Source organism: Manis javanica, chromosome 13, assembly GCF_040802235.1.
Source record: "Manis javanica isolate MJ-LG chromosome 13, MJ_LKY, whole genome shotgun sequence".
NCBI lineage: Eukaryota > Metazoa > Chordata > Mammalia > Pholidota > Manidae > Manis > Manis javanica.
The window spans coordinates 80,645,293-80,667,375 of NC_133168.1; the positions used below are offsets into that span (position 1 = coordinate 80,645,293).

General features: G+C 39.1%; 1 protein-coding gene across 4 annotated transcripts; it reads left to right on the forward strand.

The window, feature by feature from the left end:
• The first annotated feature begins 439 nt into the window (after positions 1-439).
• TBP (TATA-box binding protein) lies at positions 440-20,523 on the forward strand. Of its 4 annotated transcripts, XM_037020941.2 has the most exons (10): positions 730-859; positions 1,777-1,847; positions 3,314-3,354; positions 3,478-3,674; positions 6,286-6,611; positions 10,965-11,052; positions 16,045-16,136; positions 17,627-17,794; positions 19,002-19,096; positions 19,849-20,523. In XM_037020941.2, exons 4-10 carry the CDS (start codon positions 3,621-3,623, stop codon positions 19,926-19,928), a joined length of 903 nt encoding a protein of 300 aa, XP_036876836.1. In that variant the 5' UTR covers positions 730-859; positions 1,777-1,847; positions 3,314-3,354; positions 3,478-3,620; the 3' UTR covers positions 19,929-20,523. The 4 variants fall into 4 exon arrangements, with proteins under 4 accessions (XP_036876837.1, XP_036876835.1, XP_036876836.1 ...); XM_073219920.1 differs by lacking the exon at positions 3,314-3,354; XM_037020942.2 differs by lacking the exons at positions 730-859; positions 1,777-1,847; positions 3,314-3,354 and adding an exon at positions 440-624.
• Positions 20,524-22,083: the final 1,560 nt, after the last annotated feature.

A 22,083-nucleotide genomic window follows, 5' to 3' on the forward strand; every position in this document is an offset into this window, starting at 1 on the left:
AACAAAGCATTTTCTTTGACGTTTATGGACAGATAAGTATTGTACTTATTCAGGTACTTCTTGAATACAAAAAAGTATTAAGGAGCTTACAATCTCACTGATAATGTAAAATAAAAGGAAGCAAATAAACAGGCAGTACAGTGCATGATTATGCCTAAATGAACCCTAGAAGGAGAGATGAAGGTAATCTGGGGGCCAACCAAGCATCAGGAAGCAAACAATCCAAGAAACAACTACCAATAAACTCTTTGTGACAGACGAAGAGTGCTTAATATAGTAGTAGCAAAAGTAAAATATAACTGAATCTGTAAACCAGTCTGTCTTTTTTTTTTATTATTCTACCTGTTCGAAGACATACACCATGCACTGAGTGTTTCCCAGGTGGAAAGCTCTGTTCAAACGAGCCTCACAGCGTCCTTAGAGGGTAGGTACTATTACTATTCCACTCAACAGACTGAGGCGGAGAAGTCGGGTAGATCGCCAAAGGTCTCACCAATAGTGGGTTTACACAACCAACATTTCAAAACCTATACCTCGCCTGCACCCAGCAAGGACCACTGAGCAAAGCCCCGGCGAAGCGGCCTCGCCGGAATCTCGGAGGAGCCCCGCCCGTCTCCGTTTCCGGTAAGCTAGTTACCCACGGAAAGCACGGAAGTGACGGCATGCCCACACTTTTCAGTCCCGTAGCTCCCCCGCGCATGCAACTCCCACAAGCTGAAAGTGGGCCTGGCGGAAGTGACGTATCAATGCGCGCCGGGAGTTCACGGGGGTCAGGAAGGGTCGCCGTGGCGGGCTCCTCGGCCGCCTGCGACTTCACTTCGTTTGCACGGGATGGTAATAGTCTCTGCAGTGACTCCAGGTAACAGCCCTTTGGGCGTTCCCTCTTCTGTGAGGATTCGTGCAGCGGCGACCACCGCAGCGAGGCCCCGTAGCATGTCGGGAGTAGTGGCCGAGTGGGCTCGCAGGCCGCGCGAGGACGTTCCTTTCGCTCGTGCCGCCGCCTCTCCGGCCTGTACCGGCCGCCCATTCCGCCCGGTGCCCTCTCCTGTGGTTGGAAAGCGGCTTTCTATCGTACGAGCGTAGGGTGCAGGGCGTCGGGAGGGGCACGGGGCAGCACAGACCCGCGTATCCAAGACCCGTAGTCTTTCTGTTCTGCCATCCGTTTCTCCTCGATTCTGGAAGGCAGATTTACCCCGGCTTTTACCGCCTGTCTTGCTATCAGAAGGGGTGGTTTTATTATCAAGTTGCGCTTGGAACTTTAACGTTTTGTCAGAGGCCGGAGATTTCGGGCACAGTTGAGCTTAAAATACAAATACACATAACTTTATTTACAGGGCCTCCCTGTCTACACCCGGACAGTGTGTTTTTCTAATTCAAACTCTAGGTAGCCTCTGAAAAGATTATGGTTGATATAATTATGCAGATACTAGGAGGTTATGCAGAATTAATTGATTCTTTATGCTTATCGGTGTCTCCAGAAACTACCGAAATCGATGTTTCAGTTTCCAAAAGCTGGAGATACCTGCAAATGACTGTGTTCTTAGTGCAGTTCTAACGACGCAGGTGAGGAAAGATGGTCAGTGCCCTCACTGGGAGTGATGGAGAGCTCTCAACAATCGTTAACATCAAGTACCAGCTTAGTTCCTCACATTTCGTCTATAGACTTTTTGTTTGCAAACAGGGGTCAGGTCTGGAGCCACCACTTTCTGTATGAATCTCTAGTTATATTTTGAGTGCTTTAAATCTCGCTCTCATTATCTTTTTCCTCATTCGTAGTATTGAATGCCTTAAATTGAACTTCCAGCCTCCAGTTTTCTCTCTTCAAATTCATCCACACTGTTGCCAAAGTAGGTCTGTTTATGCTGCACTTCAAAATCTTGTCACTGCTCTATTGCTTATGTAAGAATGATTAAGCTCCTGTTATAGTGATCCCCACCTGTATTTGCTTCTGCAGGAACTTTTTATACAGTTGTTTTGAGCTTCTGCTTGCATACTGCATGCTCTTTCAAACGTTGTCTCTTTGGTGCTTGACCTTTTGCCTGAAGTGATGATTTGTAAATTCCTAGTTCCCCTGCTGGACTGAAATCACATGGTCTCTGCTTTGTGAAAATACTCCTCTTCAGAACCTTGGCAGTTATATTATCTTCTTGTCCATTCATTCATGATCACAGGCTACATGCCAGGTGCAGGGCTAAGTGCAGAGATTGCATAGACATCTGCCCCTGTCTTTGTGCTGGTTTCTGCACTCAGGGAGCTTTATATATGGTGCATCTCTGCTATTGATAGTGCTTACGTTTTGCATACTCTTTTATGGAACTCCGATGCCAAGGACTACATAGCCTTTTCATTTTTATATTTGCAGCACTTATATTATTGTTATAGGATAACAGTGTCAAAAAGTATAATTTTCCTTTATCTCTGACATTTTTTTATGTTGTTTTCATTTTCATTTTTGGTCTTTTCCAGTGATCTAGATGTAGGATATATAGTCTTTTGTCCTCTCAAAGTGATTATCCTATTCTTTCCTTTATCTGACAGATATTTGAGTGCTTTGTACCAGGACAAGCACATGTGTATTTGAGATATAACTTGCGACTTTGAGACTTGAAAGTTCTATGTGAGAAATTCTTACTAGATGATAATGTTTAAACTGAAATCTGATAACAATAGCTACATTTATCTTGTGCTTACTGCATGGTAACTAGATGCTGTTCTTATGTATTACTCATTAATCAGTCCTGTTTGAGTCTCAGTTTTCACAGCAGCCATGAGTGAGTTACTGGTCCACCTCAACTAAACTGAAGGTCTTTCAGTAGTCACTTGGTTCTCTCAAATAAAAGGAATTTAAAATGTGTAGCCAGTAAAGACATGATTTAAGCAGAGCCAGATGCAGGCACAGTTTGTACTTCTATGTTCTAAAGAGTTAAAGTTATTACATATATAAAAACATGGTGTTTCATTTGTTTTGTAAGCTTTTATTATAATGTTTAATTAAAGTAGTAGCTCAATAAATAATCACACCAAAGTCTATTGGATCCAGTTCAATGTTTACTTAACTTAATGCAGAAGATGTTGTGGAGAATGTAAAGCTGATTGGAATATTTAAAAACCTGAACTTGGCCTAAATGCTCTGTGTATACAGTGCTTAATGTTCCTACGCGGATACGACAGTTTGCCTAGTAATTCACTTCTTGTGGGCACTATTTTCTAAGTTTTCAGTGCTGATTGTGACACTTTAATTTTAAGCATTACATAAATATTTATATTAGACATATAATGAAACTTTTTCTCATGTTGCAAATTTTGCATGCAGTCACAGGAAATGTGGAAAGAATAAGATTTCAGCATTACCAGGTAAATGTATTGCAAAATAGCTTCACTGGCACTTTTCTCTGCGTTTTGTATAGCTGTAAGATGTTTTATGAGACTATGCTACTTTCTTGTATTTTTACATTAAATTTCAAACTTTTTTCAAAGCATCATCACTGTTCCCTGGTATGAGTGAAGACAGTTGAGGAAGTTTCTACGAAGAGTGTGCTGGGATGCTCTAGGAAAAAACTGAATGTTGAACCAAGTTCCAGTCCAAAGGTTTTTGATTTGTCGAGAAGAAGGTGACTATAATGGATCAGAACAACAGCTTGCCACCTTATGCTCAGGGCCTGGCCTCCCCTCAGGTAATAACAGCTGGAAGGAGAGTGCAGATGGGACAGAATCTGTGTTGTAAGAGACTGTATAAAGGCGAAGAAGGCAACTTAACTGTCTATTGTTGAGAAGTCCTGTATGGCTTTGAATAGGCATGATAGTGTTTAATTTGGAGAGTTTATTTGGAAACTAAAATGTGTGTTTGTTTATAAAAAGTGAATCTTGATAAACATGTAATGAAAGTGTTCCAAGTGATTACAGGGGGGTCTTTGATTTTGAAAATAACTCTCACAGAATTATTTTCCAGTTTTATCTTACCTTTTTTGTGTTTAAGGTTCTAAATAGCATGTATTTAAATTATTTTAAATGAACTGTTGAGGTATAATTTATATACCATAAAACACCCATTTTAATGTATGTTTGGATAATTGTGCACACCTGTGTAAGTAAGTTATAGACCATTTCATTTACCTTAGAAATCCCTTCCTGCCTCTTTGTAGTCACTCCTTTTAGCCTCACATAACTACTGATCTGCTTTCAGAGCTACAGATAGTTTTGCCTGGTCTAGACTTTCATACAAATGGAATCATACCAGGATGTGCTTTTTTGTGTGTCTGTATGCTTTGCCCAACGTAGCATCTATGTAGTGCAGAACTCTCTCCTGTTGCCGCCCAGTGCTCCAGTGTGTGGTTGCACCACAGTCTGCTTAGCCCTCACTGACATTAGGAGTCTTTCCAGGTTGAGGCCATTATGAATAAAGGTGCTTTAAATACCTGTGTGTGGGCTTTGTGTGAACTACATTCTTTTACTCTTGGGTAAATACCCAGGAATGAGGTTGCTGGGTCATATGACAAGTGTATGTTTAACTCTATAAGAAATTGCTAAACCATGTTCTTAAGTCCCACCAGCAGTATAACTGTTCTAGGTGCTCCACATCCTCACCAATGTTTGGAGCTTCTCACTTCTAGCCATTCTAGTGGCTGCTCAGTAGTATTTCTTTGTGGTTTTAATTGGTATTCTCTTGATGACTTGTATCTTGAGCATCTTCTCAAGTGCTTATTGGCTATTTATATATTTTTATTTGTAAATATCCTCCATATCTTTTGCCTGTTTTCTATTGGCTTATTTGTTCATCTTTTATTGAATTGTGATTGCTTTTAATGTATTCTGGATACCAATCCTTCCTCAGACGTGTGTTTTATAGATGTTTTCTCCCAGTCTGTGGTTTACTTTTAAATTTTCCTAGTGGTGTCTTGCAAAGACTAGTTCTTAATTTTTTATGAATTCCATTTATCAGTTTTACTTCATGGTTAGTGTTTTTACATCCTAAGAAATCTTTGCCAATCCAAGGTAATAAGGATTTTCTCCTCATAGTTTCAGTTGTTACATGTATGTTTGTGATCAGTATTGAGGTCTTTTTTTTACATGATATAAAGAAAAGCAGACCTTTCAAAACCTTCTTAGTCTTTTAAAATTAATGTAACCTGAATTTTTTCTACTTCATACTTTATAAATGTAAGTAATAAATGCAATAAAATAATACTGTTAGGGTCTACAGTATATATTTGGTGGTGTTCCTCCTCTCATATTCTTTCTTGCAACTATATTGGTGAAACAATTTAATATAAATATATTTGAAATTTCTAGTTTGTGCTTTCTGCTAATAAGCTAGTGGAAATAGTAAAGCATTTGGCTCTTTTTTGGGGTTATGCGCCCATTGGAGACTAATGAAAACTATGGCTCCCTCTGTGCAGAAATGTTGGGTATAATTTTAAGAAGTTTCACAGAGAGGTCACAGGCTCTGCAGACTCCGTGGGCTCCATGGACTTTGTGGTCTCAGCAAACCATTAGACTGGGCCTCAGGAAGACTTGGTTGTGGTCTTGGCTCCTTTACCACCGAGATCTGTGGTCTTGGGCAAGTCATTTAGCTTCTCTTGGTGTCAGTTTTCTTGCCTCTAATATGGGAAGAACAACATCTATTTCCCTTTACCAAAGGGCCGCTGTGAGACTCAGATCAATTAATAAATGTAACGATGTCTGGAAAAGTTTAGAAGCATAGGAGAGTGAGTTGATTTTATTCTGATACATGCCTTGTATTTTGTTGATATAAACTCAGGGAGAGCAGATGATCAGCCTTTTTGAATAGTATTCTAATAGCTGTCATTATATTTGCTGACACTTGAGTGTTTATGTCTGTCATCGTATTGAATGCTTTAAGTGGATAGGGTAATCATTACAGTGTGTCATTTAAGCTAAGACAGATCTTTGAGAGAAACATGGGGTCCTACCCATGTGGCATGCTAGGATGATGGTTTAAACAAAGGTGTGTTCACCCCAGTTATCTCCCTTATTCTTTCCAACAATCCTAGAGCATTGTTATCCCGTAGTTGTGCCTGAAGGGTTAAGTGACTTCCTCAGGTTCTCACGTGCAATAATTGAGCAGAGTTGGACTTCACACACAGGTATACTTCCGAGTCCTGAGGCTATAGGTACGATGTTACGGTGAGGAGGAAAGTGGCAGGTGTAAGAACAGCTTGTTCCTCCCTATTAGTGCACAGCATTCCCTTCTGTACTTTGAAGGTGCTAGTCTCACCAGCTCTCCAGCAGACAAGTCTGACCCATTGTCCTTCTGACTTCCCACAGGGCGCCATGACTCCTGGAATCCCTATCTTCAGTCCGATGATGCCATATGGTACAGGACTGACTCCACAGCCTGTTCAGAATGCCAACAGTCTGTCCATCCTGGAGGAGCAGCAGAGACAGCAGCAGGCAGCAGCTCAGCAGGCGACATCCCAGCAGGCGACACAGGGGGCCTCAGGCCAGACCCCGCAGCTCTTCCACTCACAGACTCTCACAACCGCACCCTTGCCGGGCACCACGCCTCTGTATCCTTCCCCCATGACCCCCATGACCCCCATTACCCCTGCCACGCCGGCCTCAGAGAGCTCTGGGATTGTGCCGCAGCTGCAGTGAGTACTCTGTCCCCTTGCCCAGGGGTGCAGCTCTCAGGTCCGCCAGTCAGTGTTGCTCTCTCTCACTTGGGAAGGGGCAGCAGAGCTGCCAGTGCATCGGTGCCCTCAGTCAAAGGCTCTCATGGCACCTTCAGAAATGCAGTAGCTTGTGTTCATGGGCTTAGCGCAAGTATGTGAACACAAGCTACAGAGTTATTCCTGTACACATTTTCCCATAGATGAACTGCTGAATCCAGCGTTATGTAGTCTCCCTCCCTCGGGATGACTTTGCTTTTTGAGAAAATTACTTAGAAAATCACAATGGTCCTTGTTCTTTGCCATTGTTTACTACGAGAGCTGCATATAAATCTTTGAAGGGCTATGTGCTCACAAGCTAAGAATGGCCGTTCTACCCCAAATGTATTTTTCTATCTAAATGAAGTGGGTGCTAACAGGGTAGCGGTGGGGGACTAGGAACAAATTTCTCCTTCCTGGAAAGCACAGATGTTCCCACTTATCTGTCAATGAGTAGTGTGTAGCTTTTGCTTTTAGGAAGTTTGTGGCCAGATTGAAAGGTTCTTTGTAAGAACTATATCACTACATTTCCCTGGATACCTTCTCTAAAGAACTAAGCAGTGTTTAATCCTGGGTCCTGACTGCTGTCCAAAGACTTGAATCTGACAATGGGTCTTTTGATCTGACACAGTTCTAAAAATTTTAATTGTAATGATTTTACAGAGAGCACTTGTTAGTTCACCTCTCTCAACACCAGTCCCTGTTGTCCTGCCTGCTCATCTGGCTCTGGAGGGGATTAAAGTCTGCACCTCCAGTCTGAGTCATAGACTATGAGCAGCTGTGACACGGTGCTCTGTATTTTGCCAGCACCTTCATCTTTCTGATATTTCACATAGTGTCTAGTCGGCCACATCCCTGAGTGTCTGCTGTCTGATAAGAGCACTGGATGGGAATTCAATGGCCTCTAAATCTTATAGGCTGATGAAGAATGAGGGTAACTATTTAAAATGAAAATATTTAAGACTACGTTTTTACGGAGGATACTGGGAAGATGGCAGAGTAGGAAGCACCTGTGAAGTGGGAATCTGTGTAATGGTAACAGACGGCAGAATCTGTGCGATGGAACTATGTAGTCTGTTGAAGGTTTGCAACTCCTAGGGGAAGTCTCAAACCCTAAATTGTGGTCTTTTTTTTTTTTTGCTTAAGTTAAGCGCTTAGCATAGGAGCAGTTACCCATCCCCATCCGCAGCCCCCTGGCAGACATTTGTGCACATTTCTTAGGGCAGATTGCATACAGGTTATGGGAGTCAGGGTAGGCAAAAAGGACCCTGTCCTTCAAATATAGGAGAACTGTTCTCTGGTTGCTGATAGCTGTCTGGTCACAGGTACAGACAGAGGTAGGCAATCATTCTTGTACCTTCCCCATTGTCTTCTCTGGCTGAAGTGACTTCCAGGGGAATTTAAAGTCCCAGTGCCTTTCTCCCCACCTTCACTTTCTGCTTTTTCCCTGCTGAAAGCCAGACATTAAAGACTAAGACATTCAAAACCATTTGTACATATGGGGAAAAACAGAAAATGAGGCATGTTCCCAAGGAAAGGCTCACAAGACATAAGACATAAAGTTTACACCTCAGGCTGAGGTACAGAGACAGCCTACAACAATCAAAAAAGAGGATAAGAAAGCAGAAAACAACACAATCAAGCAACTAAATCAAACAGGTACTGAGTATTCCACTCAAGGACAGCATACACATTCTTTCAAGTGCAATTGGGATGTTTTTCTAGAATACACCATGTTGTTAGGCCACAAAATAAGTTTCAGCAGATTTTTAAAAGTAGCTATCATACAAAGTATCATCTTTGACCAAAATGGGATGAAGTTATAAATCAATAACATAAAATTAGAAAACTAACAAATTTGTACAGATTAAACAACACATTTTTAAACAGTCAATGGATCGGAAATCACAAGGATGATTAGAAATAGAATTGAAAACAAAAACAGCATATCAAAGCTTATGAGATGAAGCTAATGCAGTGCTAAGGGAGGAATTTATAGTGCTTGTGCTAAAAAAGCAAGAAAGAACTCAAGTCAACTAAATTTTACAACTTAAGGAACTAGAAGAATGAAATAAATCCAAACCTAGCAGAAAGAGGAAATAATGAAAATTATAGCAGAGATAAATGAAGTAGTGAATAGAAAAACAATAGAGAAAATAAGTGAAACAAGAAGTTGGTTCTTTGAAAAGATCAATAAAATCAACAAACTTTTAGCTCCATGGACAGAGGACAAAAAGAATGAATACCCAAATTGCTAAAATCAGAAATGAATGTGGGGATACTACTATTGTATAGATATAAAACATGTTCTAAGAGAGAGTACTGTGAACAATTGTATGTCAAAATATTGGATAGCCTAGTTGAAATGAACAAACTTCTAGAAACACAAAACCTACCAAGAACAAATGACAAAGAAATAGAAAATCTGAAGAGAACTACAACTAGTAAGGAGATTGAATCACTAATGAAAAACATCCCAGCAATAAAGGCCCTGGGCCTGATGATGCCTTCTCCAGTGCACTCTACCCGGCGATCAAAGAAGAACGGATACTGCTCCTCAAGCTTTCCCAAAAATTGAAGAGGAGGGTGTATTTCCTAACTCATTCATTGAGGCCAGTGTTATGGCGACACCAAAGCTGGAGGAGCTCTATAAGACAGAAAAACTACAGACCTATATCCTTATGATCACTGATGCAAAAATCTCAACGAAATACTAGGAAACAGAGTTTGGCAGCATATTAAAAGGATAATACATCATACCCAAGTGGGATTTATGCCTGGAATGCAAGGATGATTCAATATATGAAAATAAGTAATATACCACAACAAAGGGAAAAAAAATCTGATTATCTCAATTGAGACAGAGAAGGCATTTGACAAAATTCAATACCCTTTAATGATAAAAACACCTAAAAAAATAAGAATACATAGAGGCTATCTTTCTATAATAAAAACTATATATATGAGAAACCAACAGCAAACAACACTCAATGTTGAAAGACTTTAGGCTTTTCCCTTAAGAATTAGGAGTAAGGCCAGGATATCTGCTTTCACCACTTCTATTCAACATAGTACCAGAAGTTCTAGCAAGAGAGTTTAGGCAAGAAAAACTAAAAGGCATGCAAATTAGAAGTAAAAATAAAATTATCTTTGTTTTTAGATGATAAGCTCTTATGTAGAAAATGTAGAAAATCCTGAAGTCTGCACATAGACTAAGGAATTCAGCAAAGTAGCAGGATACAGTTAACATTCAAATATAAATTGCATTTCTATGTATAATAAAAATTTACTGGAAGATGATACAGAAATGCAAACATTCATTGAGTTACTCATCCTAGTTCTTAAAATTTTGTGTTAAGAGAGTCATCCTTTCAACCAAATTTTGAGCCATCAAGTATTCAGAAATGCTGCATTTTCACAGTAGGAAAAAGAACCAGAAGCATCAATGAGCTAGAACTGATTGGAGATGCATTTGAAATATGGAATCAGTATTCTAGGACAGTGGTGTTCCAGGCTTGTGAATGATGGTTGATGGGCTATTAGTTTCATTCAGAGGGCATTGCCCATTTCAGTCAGTACCTTCGAAACCAGGAAAATACAGAATAAGTTTGGGTTTGCTGTGTGTAAGTTTTATTAAGATTTCTAATAAACTTGTTTTTCATTCTTTTGTAAGTTATTCATAAAATGATAATAAGTATTAAAAAATGAAAAGGGTGCATTGGACCCAGATAATACATGGTAGAGTTTGTTTTTCTTGATTTCCTAAGGGTTAATCAGAAGAAAGAGCAGGTGTTTTTCTTTGTTAAAGATACTGGATTCTTGTTCTTCCAAAAGATAATTTTTGCGAGGAGGACTGGGAAAGTCACACCTGCATGTTCTCCTTATAAGCAGTGGTTGGTGGTGGCGGTTCAGAGCTCGAGGGTGAGTTGAGTCAGTATGGTAGACGGACTCGAATCCCAACTCCGCCACTTAGGAGCCTGGTGTATCTGGAGCAAGTTACCCCCAGTGAAGCCTCAGCTTCATCTGAAACAGAGAATGTTAACAGTTACTATTTTTTAGTGCATTTATAAGTATTTAACTGAGAGAATCTATGGGCAGTGCTCCCCAGAGTGTGTGGTACTTATGGAACAATAAATGTCAGAGATTTAGAAAAATGTTTAATGTTGAAAATAAATTAGTTTATTAAACTAATTTAATGAAATTAAATTACATCTGGTGAAAGATTTCTAGATAAATGTGTAACACCTCATCCTGTAAAAGTTAAACAATCATGTTGTCTTTCCAAATTTCTTGCAGAAATATCGTATCCACAGTGAATCTTGGCTGTAAACTTGACCTAAAGACCATTGCACTTCGTGCCCGAAATGCTGAATATAATCCCAAGGTCAGAGCAATTATAATGTATTTCAAACTACAATAATATAAGAATTCACTTCTAAAGATCCCTAAATCAAAAAGTATGTGTCATGCTTAAGTTGGTTGACACCAACAAAATGAGAATTTAAAGCAAAATGTATATTTTTATGGAATAGCTGCCATGTAAGAGATCCTAGGAAAAAGCAGTCTACAGGATAAACTAAGTTTATATACCCATTGTGATGAGGATCATGTATGAATTTAGAAGGCAAAATGTATGGTATGATTCTGTTTATGTTTTGGAAACTATATAGGATAGAGTGTCATACCCAGTATATGAATTTAGTCCAGAACACTCCAGTTGGAAAACTGGGCAGGGCATATGGATGAAACAAGATGGGGGAAGAATTAATAATTGTTAAAGATGGGTAATAAGTGCAAGAGAGTTTATTAATTTTCCCATCTTTGTGTAACTTGTAACTTATATAATCAAAAGATTGGGGGAAAAATACAAATTTTCTGATCTGAAGATAGCAGCCTGAGTTCATGTTAAGGTTTTTGTCCTTGCACTAGTAGAAAAGCTGTTTTATAAAAAAATAGTACATGTTTTCATTCAAAAATGAGTGGACATTCTTAGAGAGGCAAACAGAAACCCGATGCCCGAGTCAGAAGGTAATCATGTTGGAGAGCTCTGGGGCAACGTCCTTCAGAAGATGACTCCCTTGAAGTGGGAGCCTTTCAGAGTAACTCAAAGATAGGTACTTGACTATTAGCATGCTGTTTACTTTTATGCAAGGGAAACCAGTAATAAATTGCTTTCACCCTCTAACACAGGTAAAGTAAAGATTTTCTATAAGAAAAAGAAAAGAGAGGGTAGAAGGAACAGCCTGAGAATGTGACTGAACTGTATGTGGTAGGCTCCATGCTTGTGTGTGTCCATGGGTGTGTTAGCGCCTCAGAGTCTTACCAGATCGTGCCATTTCTTTTACTGATGTCTCAGTGCCCCTTGCGATAAACTCAAGGCCCACAAGGGCTTCACTTTCTCATAGGATGTCATTAGTTAGTGTCATCTGGAAACAGTGGCCATATAGCAACATTTAAGTACCAGGATACTAGACAGCAGAGGAGGGAAAATAAGAAGAATAATCTAAAATACCCTAGGAAATAGGTGGGATTTACTTCATACCCAGTTTTTTTAGTTTACTTAAGCCTAAACAGAAGAATTAACGCCCAGGAATCAGCTTGGTCAGTTTCAGGAACCAAGTCTTTTTTCCCAGTGGGTGGTTCTGTTCCCCATTCCCTGAAGTACTTGTCCTGGTGCTGACAGGTGTGGCAGCATTTGTAGTAATCCTCCTACTTGACTGGCCGTTGAAAAGTTGAGGACAGTTCTCTCTGGCTCTGTTTTAGACAGTGGACTTAAGATAGTTTGTTGGATTAGCCATTTCACTTACTTTTTGAGTCACAATCCAGGAACTCCTGTTTCAGTTCATAAACTCCTACTAGTCAGGATAGAAATCTCGAAAAACAGTGAAAGCATTTAGCATTATTGATGAGTGACTGTGTTGGGTTCTTGGAAAAGCTGGATAACAAATTTGAAGCTTAAGCAAACAGCCAAAAAGGATTAATACCAAGGGGAAGGAGTGAGGGAAGGAAGAGGCAGTTAAGTAATAAAACGTAAGTCTGGATCTACCCTGGGTCTTCATTCAGAGGTTTTCTGAGGAAGCTGTATTTTCAGGAGTGACATTTTCTTTGGTGATGTAGCTTACCCAGACATTTGGTTTGATAGTGCAGGTTGTCTGCACTATCCGAAAGTTAGCATTCCGTCACTCTGCTTTTTCAGAAGACCTGCATTAGTACCTGTTTTCGCTAACCAAATGAAATCAGAAGAGAGTTTTTGTTTTTAGGAAACAGTAATTCCCGCTTTATTAGATGCCATTTTAGCTCATGAAAGTTTCCATAGGAACACTTCACTTCTGGATAGCAGGGGAGACTACTTGACAATGTCAGGACATAACAAGGTTGAGGCTGTTAGTGGGGAATCAGGCCAATTCTCATCAGTCTGTCAAGAACATCTTCATAGGGTGAGAATTTGGGGGCGGGGAGGTTTGAGGTGTAGATCACCTTGTTACTAGGGCTAAGATGTTAGGCCAAGGAAAGTAAAATTCTTTGGAAACTTGGACAGTTTCAGCATTGGCCTTTTATCAGAGGAAAGCTTCAACCAATCAGAAAACCACTGACATACTATTACGGTGTGTATCTCAAATTTTAGACTTGGGCATTGAATGAAAGCAAAGTGGGAGCCCAGAGCCTTGCCCACCATTACAGTTCATCCTGGCTTCTGATGACTAAAGATAAGGCAGTTCTCACAGCCGCTTGAGCTCCCCACATAAAGTGTCCCCACCAGTATTTTGTGAAGTCCAAATCAATGTATGCATTTGTCTCAAGACATTTTATGTTTGGCAGTGGTAGCTTTTTGCTGTGTGTCTGTTTGCATGCACGTGTGTACTTAAAATTTCAAGATGACTTTAAGTAACACCGTGTGTTTTTGAAATATTTTAATGAAGAGAAAAGACGCTAAATTTCTGCCTCCCCCCTCAATGTGAAAAAAAGATTATCTTTGTTGTATCACTGATAGTCAAACCTAGTAACAGCTGTTGTTTGCATGACTTAGAGAAGCCACTTTCCTTTTGTAATTGATATTTACTTCAGAAGTCTGATTTCCTCTAATAAGTCATTATTTTTAATGTTTTAATTGAAGATAACCAAAGAAGACAGAAAATTCTCATTTTAATAAGGACACAACTCTAAAAAGCTTATCAACTATTAATATTTATTTCCACATAAATCTCTAGCAAGTTGACTATCTTAGGAAGGAGTTGTTGGTAAGGTTATACAGCAATATTTAAGATGTTATAAGATGTTATAGTATATCAATGTAAAGTATACCTTGATTATCGTAAGCACATGAATTATTATTGAATGACTCATTAAGTTTTATCAGAGCAAAACAGAATGAGGTAGATTTAGATTTATTTTGATCACTGAGATTTTGGGTTACTTTTTTTTAAGGGAAGGGAAGTAAAGTAGTTGGGTTTAGACTGGAATAGTATTTAGGATTTATATAGGAAGCAGACAAAATTATGTGAGAGAAGTGTAGGGTGTTTGCCAGCTGTAGCAGATAGGGAAGTTGGATACAGAAATGTTAGCTGTTGGTTAAATAACGGTCTTGGGATGAATTTCTAAATCTCTAAAACAACCTTGTCTTTGATGTACAAATGAGAAAGCATTAGCCTAGGTGGGAATGTCCAAAGCCAGAGTTGCTGTAACAACTGGCTGAGAAAGAAAATGGCTTGTTTAGCTTTTGAGACTTATTGTTACCTTGATTGAGCTGTTTAAAATATAGAGAGCATCAGCTATGCCTAATTATTTTAGAACTCCTTCTTTTCATGGTGAGAGAATAAATCTTTATGGTACCCAATGGCCATTTAGGAAGCCTTAAATAAATACTTAGTTCTATTATTTTGAATTCAGAGTAAAATAGAATTTAGAGGAAATAAAATACATATTTCTTGTTAACTGTTGGTATAGTCTCAACCATTTACATTAGTGATTTAATTTAGCCAAAGCAATCCAATGTTGTTTCCTTTAGGTTCAGGGAAAACTGGAAGGCAGATAACCCAAGGAATGTCTGGCTGTCTGCCTGTCAGTGCACATTATGTATGTCTTTTATAATTGTTTGAAGTGGCAAAATAAACATGTATGTTAACATCATTCTTTCACCAAATAATTGAATGGCCATTGTATAGCATACAAAAATGAGAGAGAGAAAAGGGTAAATAAAAACTTCCTTGACCAGCATTTTTATGTTCATCTCAAGAAGTTATCGAAAATATTAAAAACTGTTTATTTGTGTAAGTTCCTAAGGTAACTAAGGTCTGGAAGTCATCAATTAACTACCATGGCAAGTCCATATGACCAGTAACATTATACAAATTAATCTTTTATATCTCAGAATTGGATTTAGTTGAATACATGATTTTACAATTGTATAATCTCCAATGAAATATTAGCTATCTGACCAGTAAAACCAGTAGAGAGAATTTAGGAAATGCAAAATAATTAGGGTTTTCCTGCGACTTGTATAAACTAGAATATAGTGCTAGCATTTTACATGGTAGTAAAATCTAAGGGAAGACAGGGCAGTTTTTAAACTAAAATTGTTAAAGCTCTCAAATTTGGCAGAGTCATCTTGATTTGAAATATTACATTAATTTTTTTCTTACATAATTAAATATCAGATATTAAAATTCTAGAATTGTTTGAAAATAATTTTTTGCTTCTTATTGTGTAACCTAGTAACTTAGGCTATTAATTCAATCCATCCTTGAAAGTTTTTCCCTTGAACTACAATTTCAGCAAGCAAAACATGTTAAAACATAAAAGACAAAGTAAAAATAAAAAGTTTTATTTTTTACTTTGCAGTTATGTAAGTGCTAATACATTAATACTGTTTATAAAAGCCAACTGGAAATAGGAGGTCCCGTCACTACATATTGATGTGCATGTAGTCTGATTTATTAATTCCCTATACAGGTTGAAAACTGTCAGCTTATTTGTCTAAGAAATCATTAAAAATAAATAAAATTAAGTTATAGAAGGTAGTCAAAATAAGAAGCAAATATGAGGTAGAAACAGAGGAACTAGTATTTAATAGGGATGTAATTAAAGGTAAAAAGCTTGAAAAATTGCCTTCTTTGGCTGGAATGTGTGTGCAAGAATACACGGGTCTTGGTCCAACTTAATCAGTAGTCATAGTTTTTTTTCTGCTCTTTGTGCAGAAGCATATGTGCCACATGGTGAATCTATGTAAAGGGTTCCATACAGGAGTGTGTGACAGGTGTTTTGGTGACTGTATGTGCCAGGTCCTTCTTAACTACTTGTGATGCTCGGTGTCATTGTCCAGTCCTCCTAACAGAAATGAGCAGTGCGGCAGGACCTCATTATTCTCTTACCGTTTTAGCGGTTTGCTGCTGTCATCATGAGAATCAGAGAGCCCCGGACCACTGCACTGATATTCAGTTCTGGGAAAATGGTATGCACAGGAGCCAAGAGGTAGGTTTAAGGAGCTCTTCTCCCGGTTGTATGTTACCATGCTTACTTCCTTACAATTCAGTTACATTTTATGTATATTTGATAGTATGTAATATCCAAACTATTAATAAGAATCCATTTAGGTATAAAAATTTACATATAACACAGATTCATCCTCAAGCGAAAAGAGAATTGCTCAGGAGTCAGTTTCAGAGCTGAGTGTGTGAGAGCGTGGTAGACCTCAGGCTCAGGCAGTGTGTCGGTCGCCCATGCCTGCTGCCTCTGGCTCTAAGCAGTCTTAACTGTGAAGGTTTGAGTTGGGCTCTTAGGGAATGCTCCCCTTTCACGAAGTGCTGTTCCCTTGTCCCACTTCTGTTGGGAGTGATCCTGTCTGTGCAGGTTGGTGCTTTAGGGCCTTCATTGTTCTCAGCCTTGCCTAGCAGAGTCCACATACTTGGTAGAAGGCAAAAGATGGGGAAAGATTAAACAGTAGCTTCATAAAGCTTGGACAAATGAAGGAAAGTAAACTTTTAAAATGAAAGATAACTGAAATGCACTTTGCAGTGTCTACACATACAGGGGGTTGTGGAAGCTTTTCCTTATTGTAAACTTTGAAGTTACCTCTAATGGAGGGACAGCTGTTGGTGGGGACATATTTGCTCTTGGTCTCTGAGGTTTTTTCAGAAAGCTAGACATGGGTCTGTCCTTGGCTTCCACATAACTCTTCATTTAGTTTTCTCCTGGATGGAACATTAAAAACTTGTGTTTGTCAGTGGCTGCTGGATGGATGTTTGTCTTTCCCAAACAGGTTTTTTGTGCATGTTTAGCCCTCTCTATTCAGAGCATTTCCTGCAGACAGCATAGTGTATTTCTAGTTTCGTGATTACTAAAAAGAAATCAGAAATTTATTTCCATCAAAAAAAAAAGTGTATGTATGCATGCTTAATTTTTGTTGTTCCTGACCCCTACACTTGAGAGTCTTGTTCGGGATGGTGTCTTTCTGCCTTTTTTTAGTTAAGCTCTACATTACTGTATATTCAGAGTACTGTAACAGGTGAGTTGTGGGAGTGGGTAGAGAGAGATGGCATAAAAGTGGGTATGGAGTTAGTGTGTGTACTCTTCAAGTGTAAATCTCGATATTGTACTTTCAAAATGAAGCTTGTTAATTTTTATCTCAAAGAATGTTTAGGCTGAAAAAAAAATAGTGATAGTGGTGACTACGATTTACTTCACATCTGTAAGATCTGGGGCTATCAGTAACTTGGTGAATTGGAAAAGTGATCATTTTGGTAGGCCTACATTTTTCTACTAAGGACCCAGGAATACTTTAATTTTTTTTAAACAGTAAAACTGTTAATGTCAGTACATATTTTCTCTTACTGGAAGTGGGTTGACTAGTTTACAGTTTTTTTAAAACAACTCTCCTAATTTGGAGTTTCTATAAGTTACTCATCTAAATAATTATTTTAGCTGGTTTTGAGTATGAATATTTCACTTTTTCCTTTCCCTAGTGAAGAACAGTCCAGACTAGCTGCAAGAAAATATGCTAGAGTTGTACAAAAGTTGGGTTTTCCAGCTAAGTTCTTAGACTTCAAGATCCAGAACATGGTGGGGAGCTGTGATGTGAAGTTCCCCATAAGGTTAGAAGGTCTTGTGCTGACCCACCAACAGTTCAGTAGGTAAGTCTGAGATGTATTATGATTGCTTTCGGCAAAAATGCATTTATAATCTATCTAAACATTGTTCATGAGAGAAATGCAGAATAATCAGTAGGAAAGAACTCATGATGTCATTGTAGACATATTTGTTATTTAAGTTTCTTCGCAAAATCTTTGGTAATAATGTTCTCACTAGCCCCCTACTTTCACATTCCCCTTTGTGGCATCCAAAGCTCCCTTTACTGGGAAGAGAGTGACTCTTCTTCTTTTATGCTTCATCCTGTTATTGATCAATAAACACATTTTAAATACAGAAATTAAACCCACAACCTCTTGTATCAATTTTTTCCTCAGCTGTTTGAATTTTTTCTTCTAGTCAACATTCTGTCAGATTTGCCAGCAAATTGTCAAGTTCAGTGATCCGATGTACTTTCTGTGTATTTTCCCTGTACTTCCTGGTGGAGACTCACCAGGCCCCTGCCCACCTCTCCACCTGCTCAGAGCACCCCCTGACTGATTTGGTGCCCCTGTCTCACACCATGGCCTTCTCACATCCTGCCTCTTCACCTGGCACACTTTCATTTCACACTCCACCTAGGAAACTCCCACTCATGTTTCAGATACCCACCCGGGCATCTCTTCCACAGAGAAGCCTATCCTGATTTTTCCACTTGGTTAGACACATACACATCCCATTTTCAATCTCTCTGAACTAGGAAAATGAGATTGCTAGGATCAGAACAGGGCACTCAGACCAGCAGAGCGTTTATCTGGACAGCACTGTCAGGCAAAAGCTAATTCTCCAGCCAGCGCCTTTCCCGTCACTTGGGTCCCATTTCCTGCCCAAAGTCACAGCCAGTTTAAGGTGATGAGACTGGGATGATTAAAAGACACACTGTTACTACTAGAACTTACAAATAAGTGATAACTGGGCTCTTCTGAGTTGATAGACATACTTGTCCAGAGTGAAACCTGGTAAGTATCAGATACACATCAGGTAAGCATACAGAGAATAAATAGAGTTCTTATATCAGAAAATCCAGGCGCATGAGAAATGGAGTTGGTCAGCCTCACTGGCCTAAGTACGTTCTCCTTTGATGCTCCTTGAAGAATGGGCCTTCTCTTAGTTTGCTGTCCATTTTGTATTTTCCCTTGTCCAGGTCCTCATTTTATCCAAAAACATGGGCAGCTTTTAATTTCTGAACTGTTTTTGCCATTTTTCTTCTAGTTATGAGCCAGAGTTATTTCCTGGTTTAATCTACAGAATGATCAAACCCAGAATTGTTCTCCTTATTTTTGTTTCTGGAAAAGTGGTATTAACAGGTAAGTTGTAACAGGAAGTAGTGTCTGCAGGTTTGAAAGGTTTATAAAGAGTGGCATCTTCTCTCTACTGAGGACGAAAAGTATTATCATAGTGTTGGGACAAGTGGCTCGCCACTTGTAGAGGATTTTGCCCTGTTCTCTCTTCTCTCCTGTCATCCTTACACTCTGATGAGAAACCCATCCACTAGAGGGAGTGAGGGGAGGGAAGTCAGCTCAGAGCTCTGCTAGGTCCTCTAGCTGGAGCATGTATGGTGGGGAGAGCAGGAAAGGGGAGCATTATATTGCATGTGAGATTGCATTTTAATTTGGAAATCATCCTGTAAGTCTTTGGGATTCATGAGCAGTATCATTTTGAGACTTGAACAAAGCATGATTCAGAGGAGCTTGGTTGAAGGCAGCAATTAGGAGAATAAGACTCAGCCACTCTTACTTACTGCTTCCCTGCTCAGTTCGTGCCCAGTGCAAGGACTGACAGCTGTCCCATGTGACTAGCTGCACAGAGGGACGCTGGAGTCACTTGGGACATTGCTTTTGTAACTTAAAAAAGCCATTTTAAGAAAATACTGCTGTAAAAACAAAAATAGAAGATTGTGACATGGGATTCCCTCATTAACATTTCAATTCCCTATCTTTTAGTCAGATACGGAGAGAACTGTGCTTGCTGTTTTGTTTTAAAGTAATAATTTTACCTTCTTAATATGTTAAGAAATGCCATTTCAGACTCTCATGTCTATTCAAATTTTTCTTCATAGGTGCTAAAGTCAGGGCAGAGATTTATGAAGCATTTGAAAACATCTACCCAATTCTGAAGGGTTTCAGGAAGACGACGTAATGGCTGTTGTGTACCGCTCCCTCTCCCACCCAACTTGTTTTTTGTTTTTGTTTTTGTTTTTTAATAACAAATCAGTTTTGGTACATTTACATGGCGGTGTTGTGAATGGCCCTGATTTGGTGAGAAGATGGACTCTCAGTTGTGGGTCACAGCAGCAGGCGAAGCTCTCCTGCATGTGTCCCCTCAGGAGGCCAGGAAGGTCACCTCTGCAGAGAACACCCAGTGTTTCATCAGTTGCACACATGGTGCTGCTATTTGGGCAGCACTGCCCGTTTATTTATGTTTAGATTTTAAACACTCACTGCTGTTGAGAAGTTAGTTTAAGGGACAAAACTTTAAGTGTTAAAGCCACCTCTACAATTGATGGGACTTTTTAATTTCTTCCCCATAAACCAGTTTTTATATTTCTATCAGAAAAGTAAAAATGTTTTTTAAGAGTGTTGTTTTTCTAATTTGTAACTCCTAGGGGTTGTTTTTGTGCCAGACACATTCCGCCTTTTCAGTATTGCAGAACAGATGTATGAATGAAAATGAACGGCTGTACATATTTTCTTCCTTCAGAATACTCTGTACAATAAATGCTGTTTATAAAGTATTAGATTGATGTTATGATACTTTATAAGATTCAAGCGATAATACTGTTAAAAAAAAGGTGTATTTTAGATATAATGCCTAAAACCACTTAAGTGTGTGCTTGTTTCAGTCAGCATCTCGTGATGCAATGATGATGAACTCCTTGGAAATTTAACATTGCTTACAAAACATGTTTTATGTTCCATATACTGAGCACCTCCTGTTCCCCAGATACCTTGCCTGTAATTCTCACAAAACCTGCAGTTTCCATAGAGGAAACTTAGGCCCCAGCTGAGGTGTTTTCCGCAGGTTATGTGGATCCTAAGTAGCAAAACCAAGCTGTCTGCCAGAGGCCTTGGTTGGTCAAGCTGGGGTGTGTCCAGATTGGTGGGGTTGGGGGGGAGGGGTGCTGTTTTCTTCATGATTTTTTTTTTGAGGTAGGTATTTTAAGTTCTTGTTTCAGTGTTTGGATGTGTGCTTTTCTTTTTACTTGTAAAGACATATTTTCAAATAGCTCAGAGGTGTCATCAGAAAGGAAAGGCCCCCAGGTCAACTTCCAGATGAGTGGTTATCTGTCAATCCCTTTTCTCTACAGATTTTTTTTGGGGTGCATTTGATTCCATTTGGGAAATAATACTAAAGCATATGTCCACTTTTCTCTGTGTATCATAAACATATTTCCATCATAAACATATTTCCATAATCGAGAACCTGATGGTGTCACAGACACATAGCATCATCTGTGTGTTCCTTTTTGTAGCTGACCTTTCCTTCATCATGGTCATTTGTTATCTGCAGTGTTTCTGGACTGTAAACACTGCTGTAGGGAATACCCTTACATGTGTATTTGTGTGTAAGCACCGGTGTTTCTGTAGTAGACATTCCTGGAAGAGGAATCGCTGCAGTAGAGAGCACACATTCCGAGTTTTGGCAGATCAATACCAGACTGAAGTACTGCAGGGAAGACTGCATGAACGGCTCTTTTTTTGCACTTGCCAATCTTCAGTGATCTCAGTAACATGGATTGACTGGAAAGACATGATTCCGGTATTATCCCCTTATGTCCAAAAAAGAAGTATGTCTCCTACACATGTAGGTCTTATGTGAGGTTCTTCAGTCAAGTTTTATAATTTTTTCATGTTGGACTTTTACATTTCATCAGTTAATTCCTAAACATTTTATGATTCCTGTTATTAATGGGAGTTTTCCAGTTTAAAATTATTAACATATCTTATTCCCAATCCCTAAACTGAAAGCTGTAAAATACAGCTCACACAGGGAACCTAACAAAACAAGTATTTAGCACTATGTATTACTCAGAGGCAGGCACCCCTGCAACTCCACCAGAACCTTGCCATCCTAGAAGCCCCCTCATGCTCCATTATAGCCACAACCCCCATTCTCCCGCACACCCATTCACCGTGACCATTATCCTGACATTAATAGTGATTACCTAAACACTAATAGAGAGTAATCTTGTTTAAAAAAATATTTTTTTTTATTCCTTAAAATTCTCCCTCCTCTTTTCCTTATGGTTTACAGGTGATCTGGGTTGTTTTTGTTGTTTTTAAGAACAAAAACC

Bases quoted from the DNA above. Each gene is read 5' to 3' on its own strand.
- TBP (XM_037020942.2), top strand. From the start codon at position 3,621: ATGGATCAGAACAACAGCTTGCCACCTTATGCTCAGGGCCTGGCCTCC. The intron at 6,612-10,964 runs GTGAGTACTCTG...AATTTCTTGCAG, and splicing joins GGGATTGTGCCGCAGCTGCA to AAATATCGTATCCACAGTGA. The intron at 19,097-19,848 runs GTAAGTTGTAAC...TTTTCTTCATAG, and splicing joins TGGAAAAGTGGTATTAACAG to GTGCTAAAGTCAGGGCAGAG.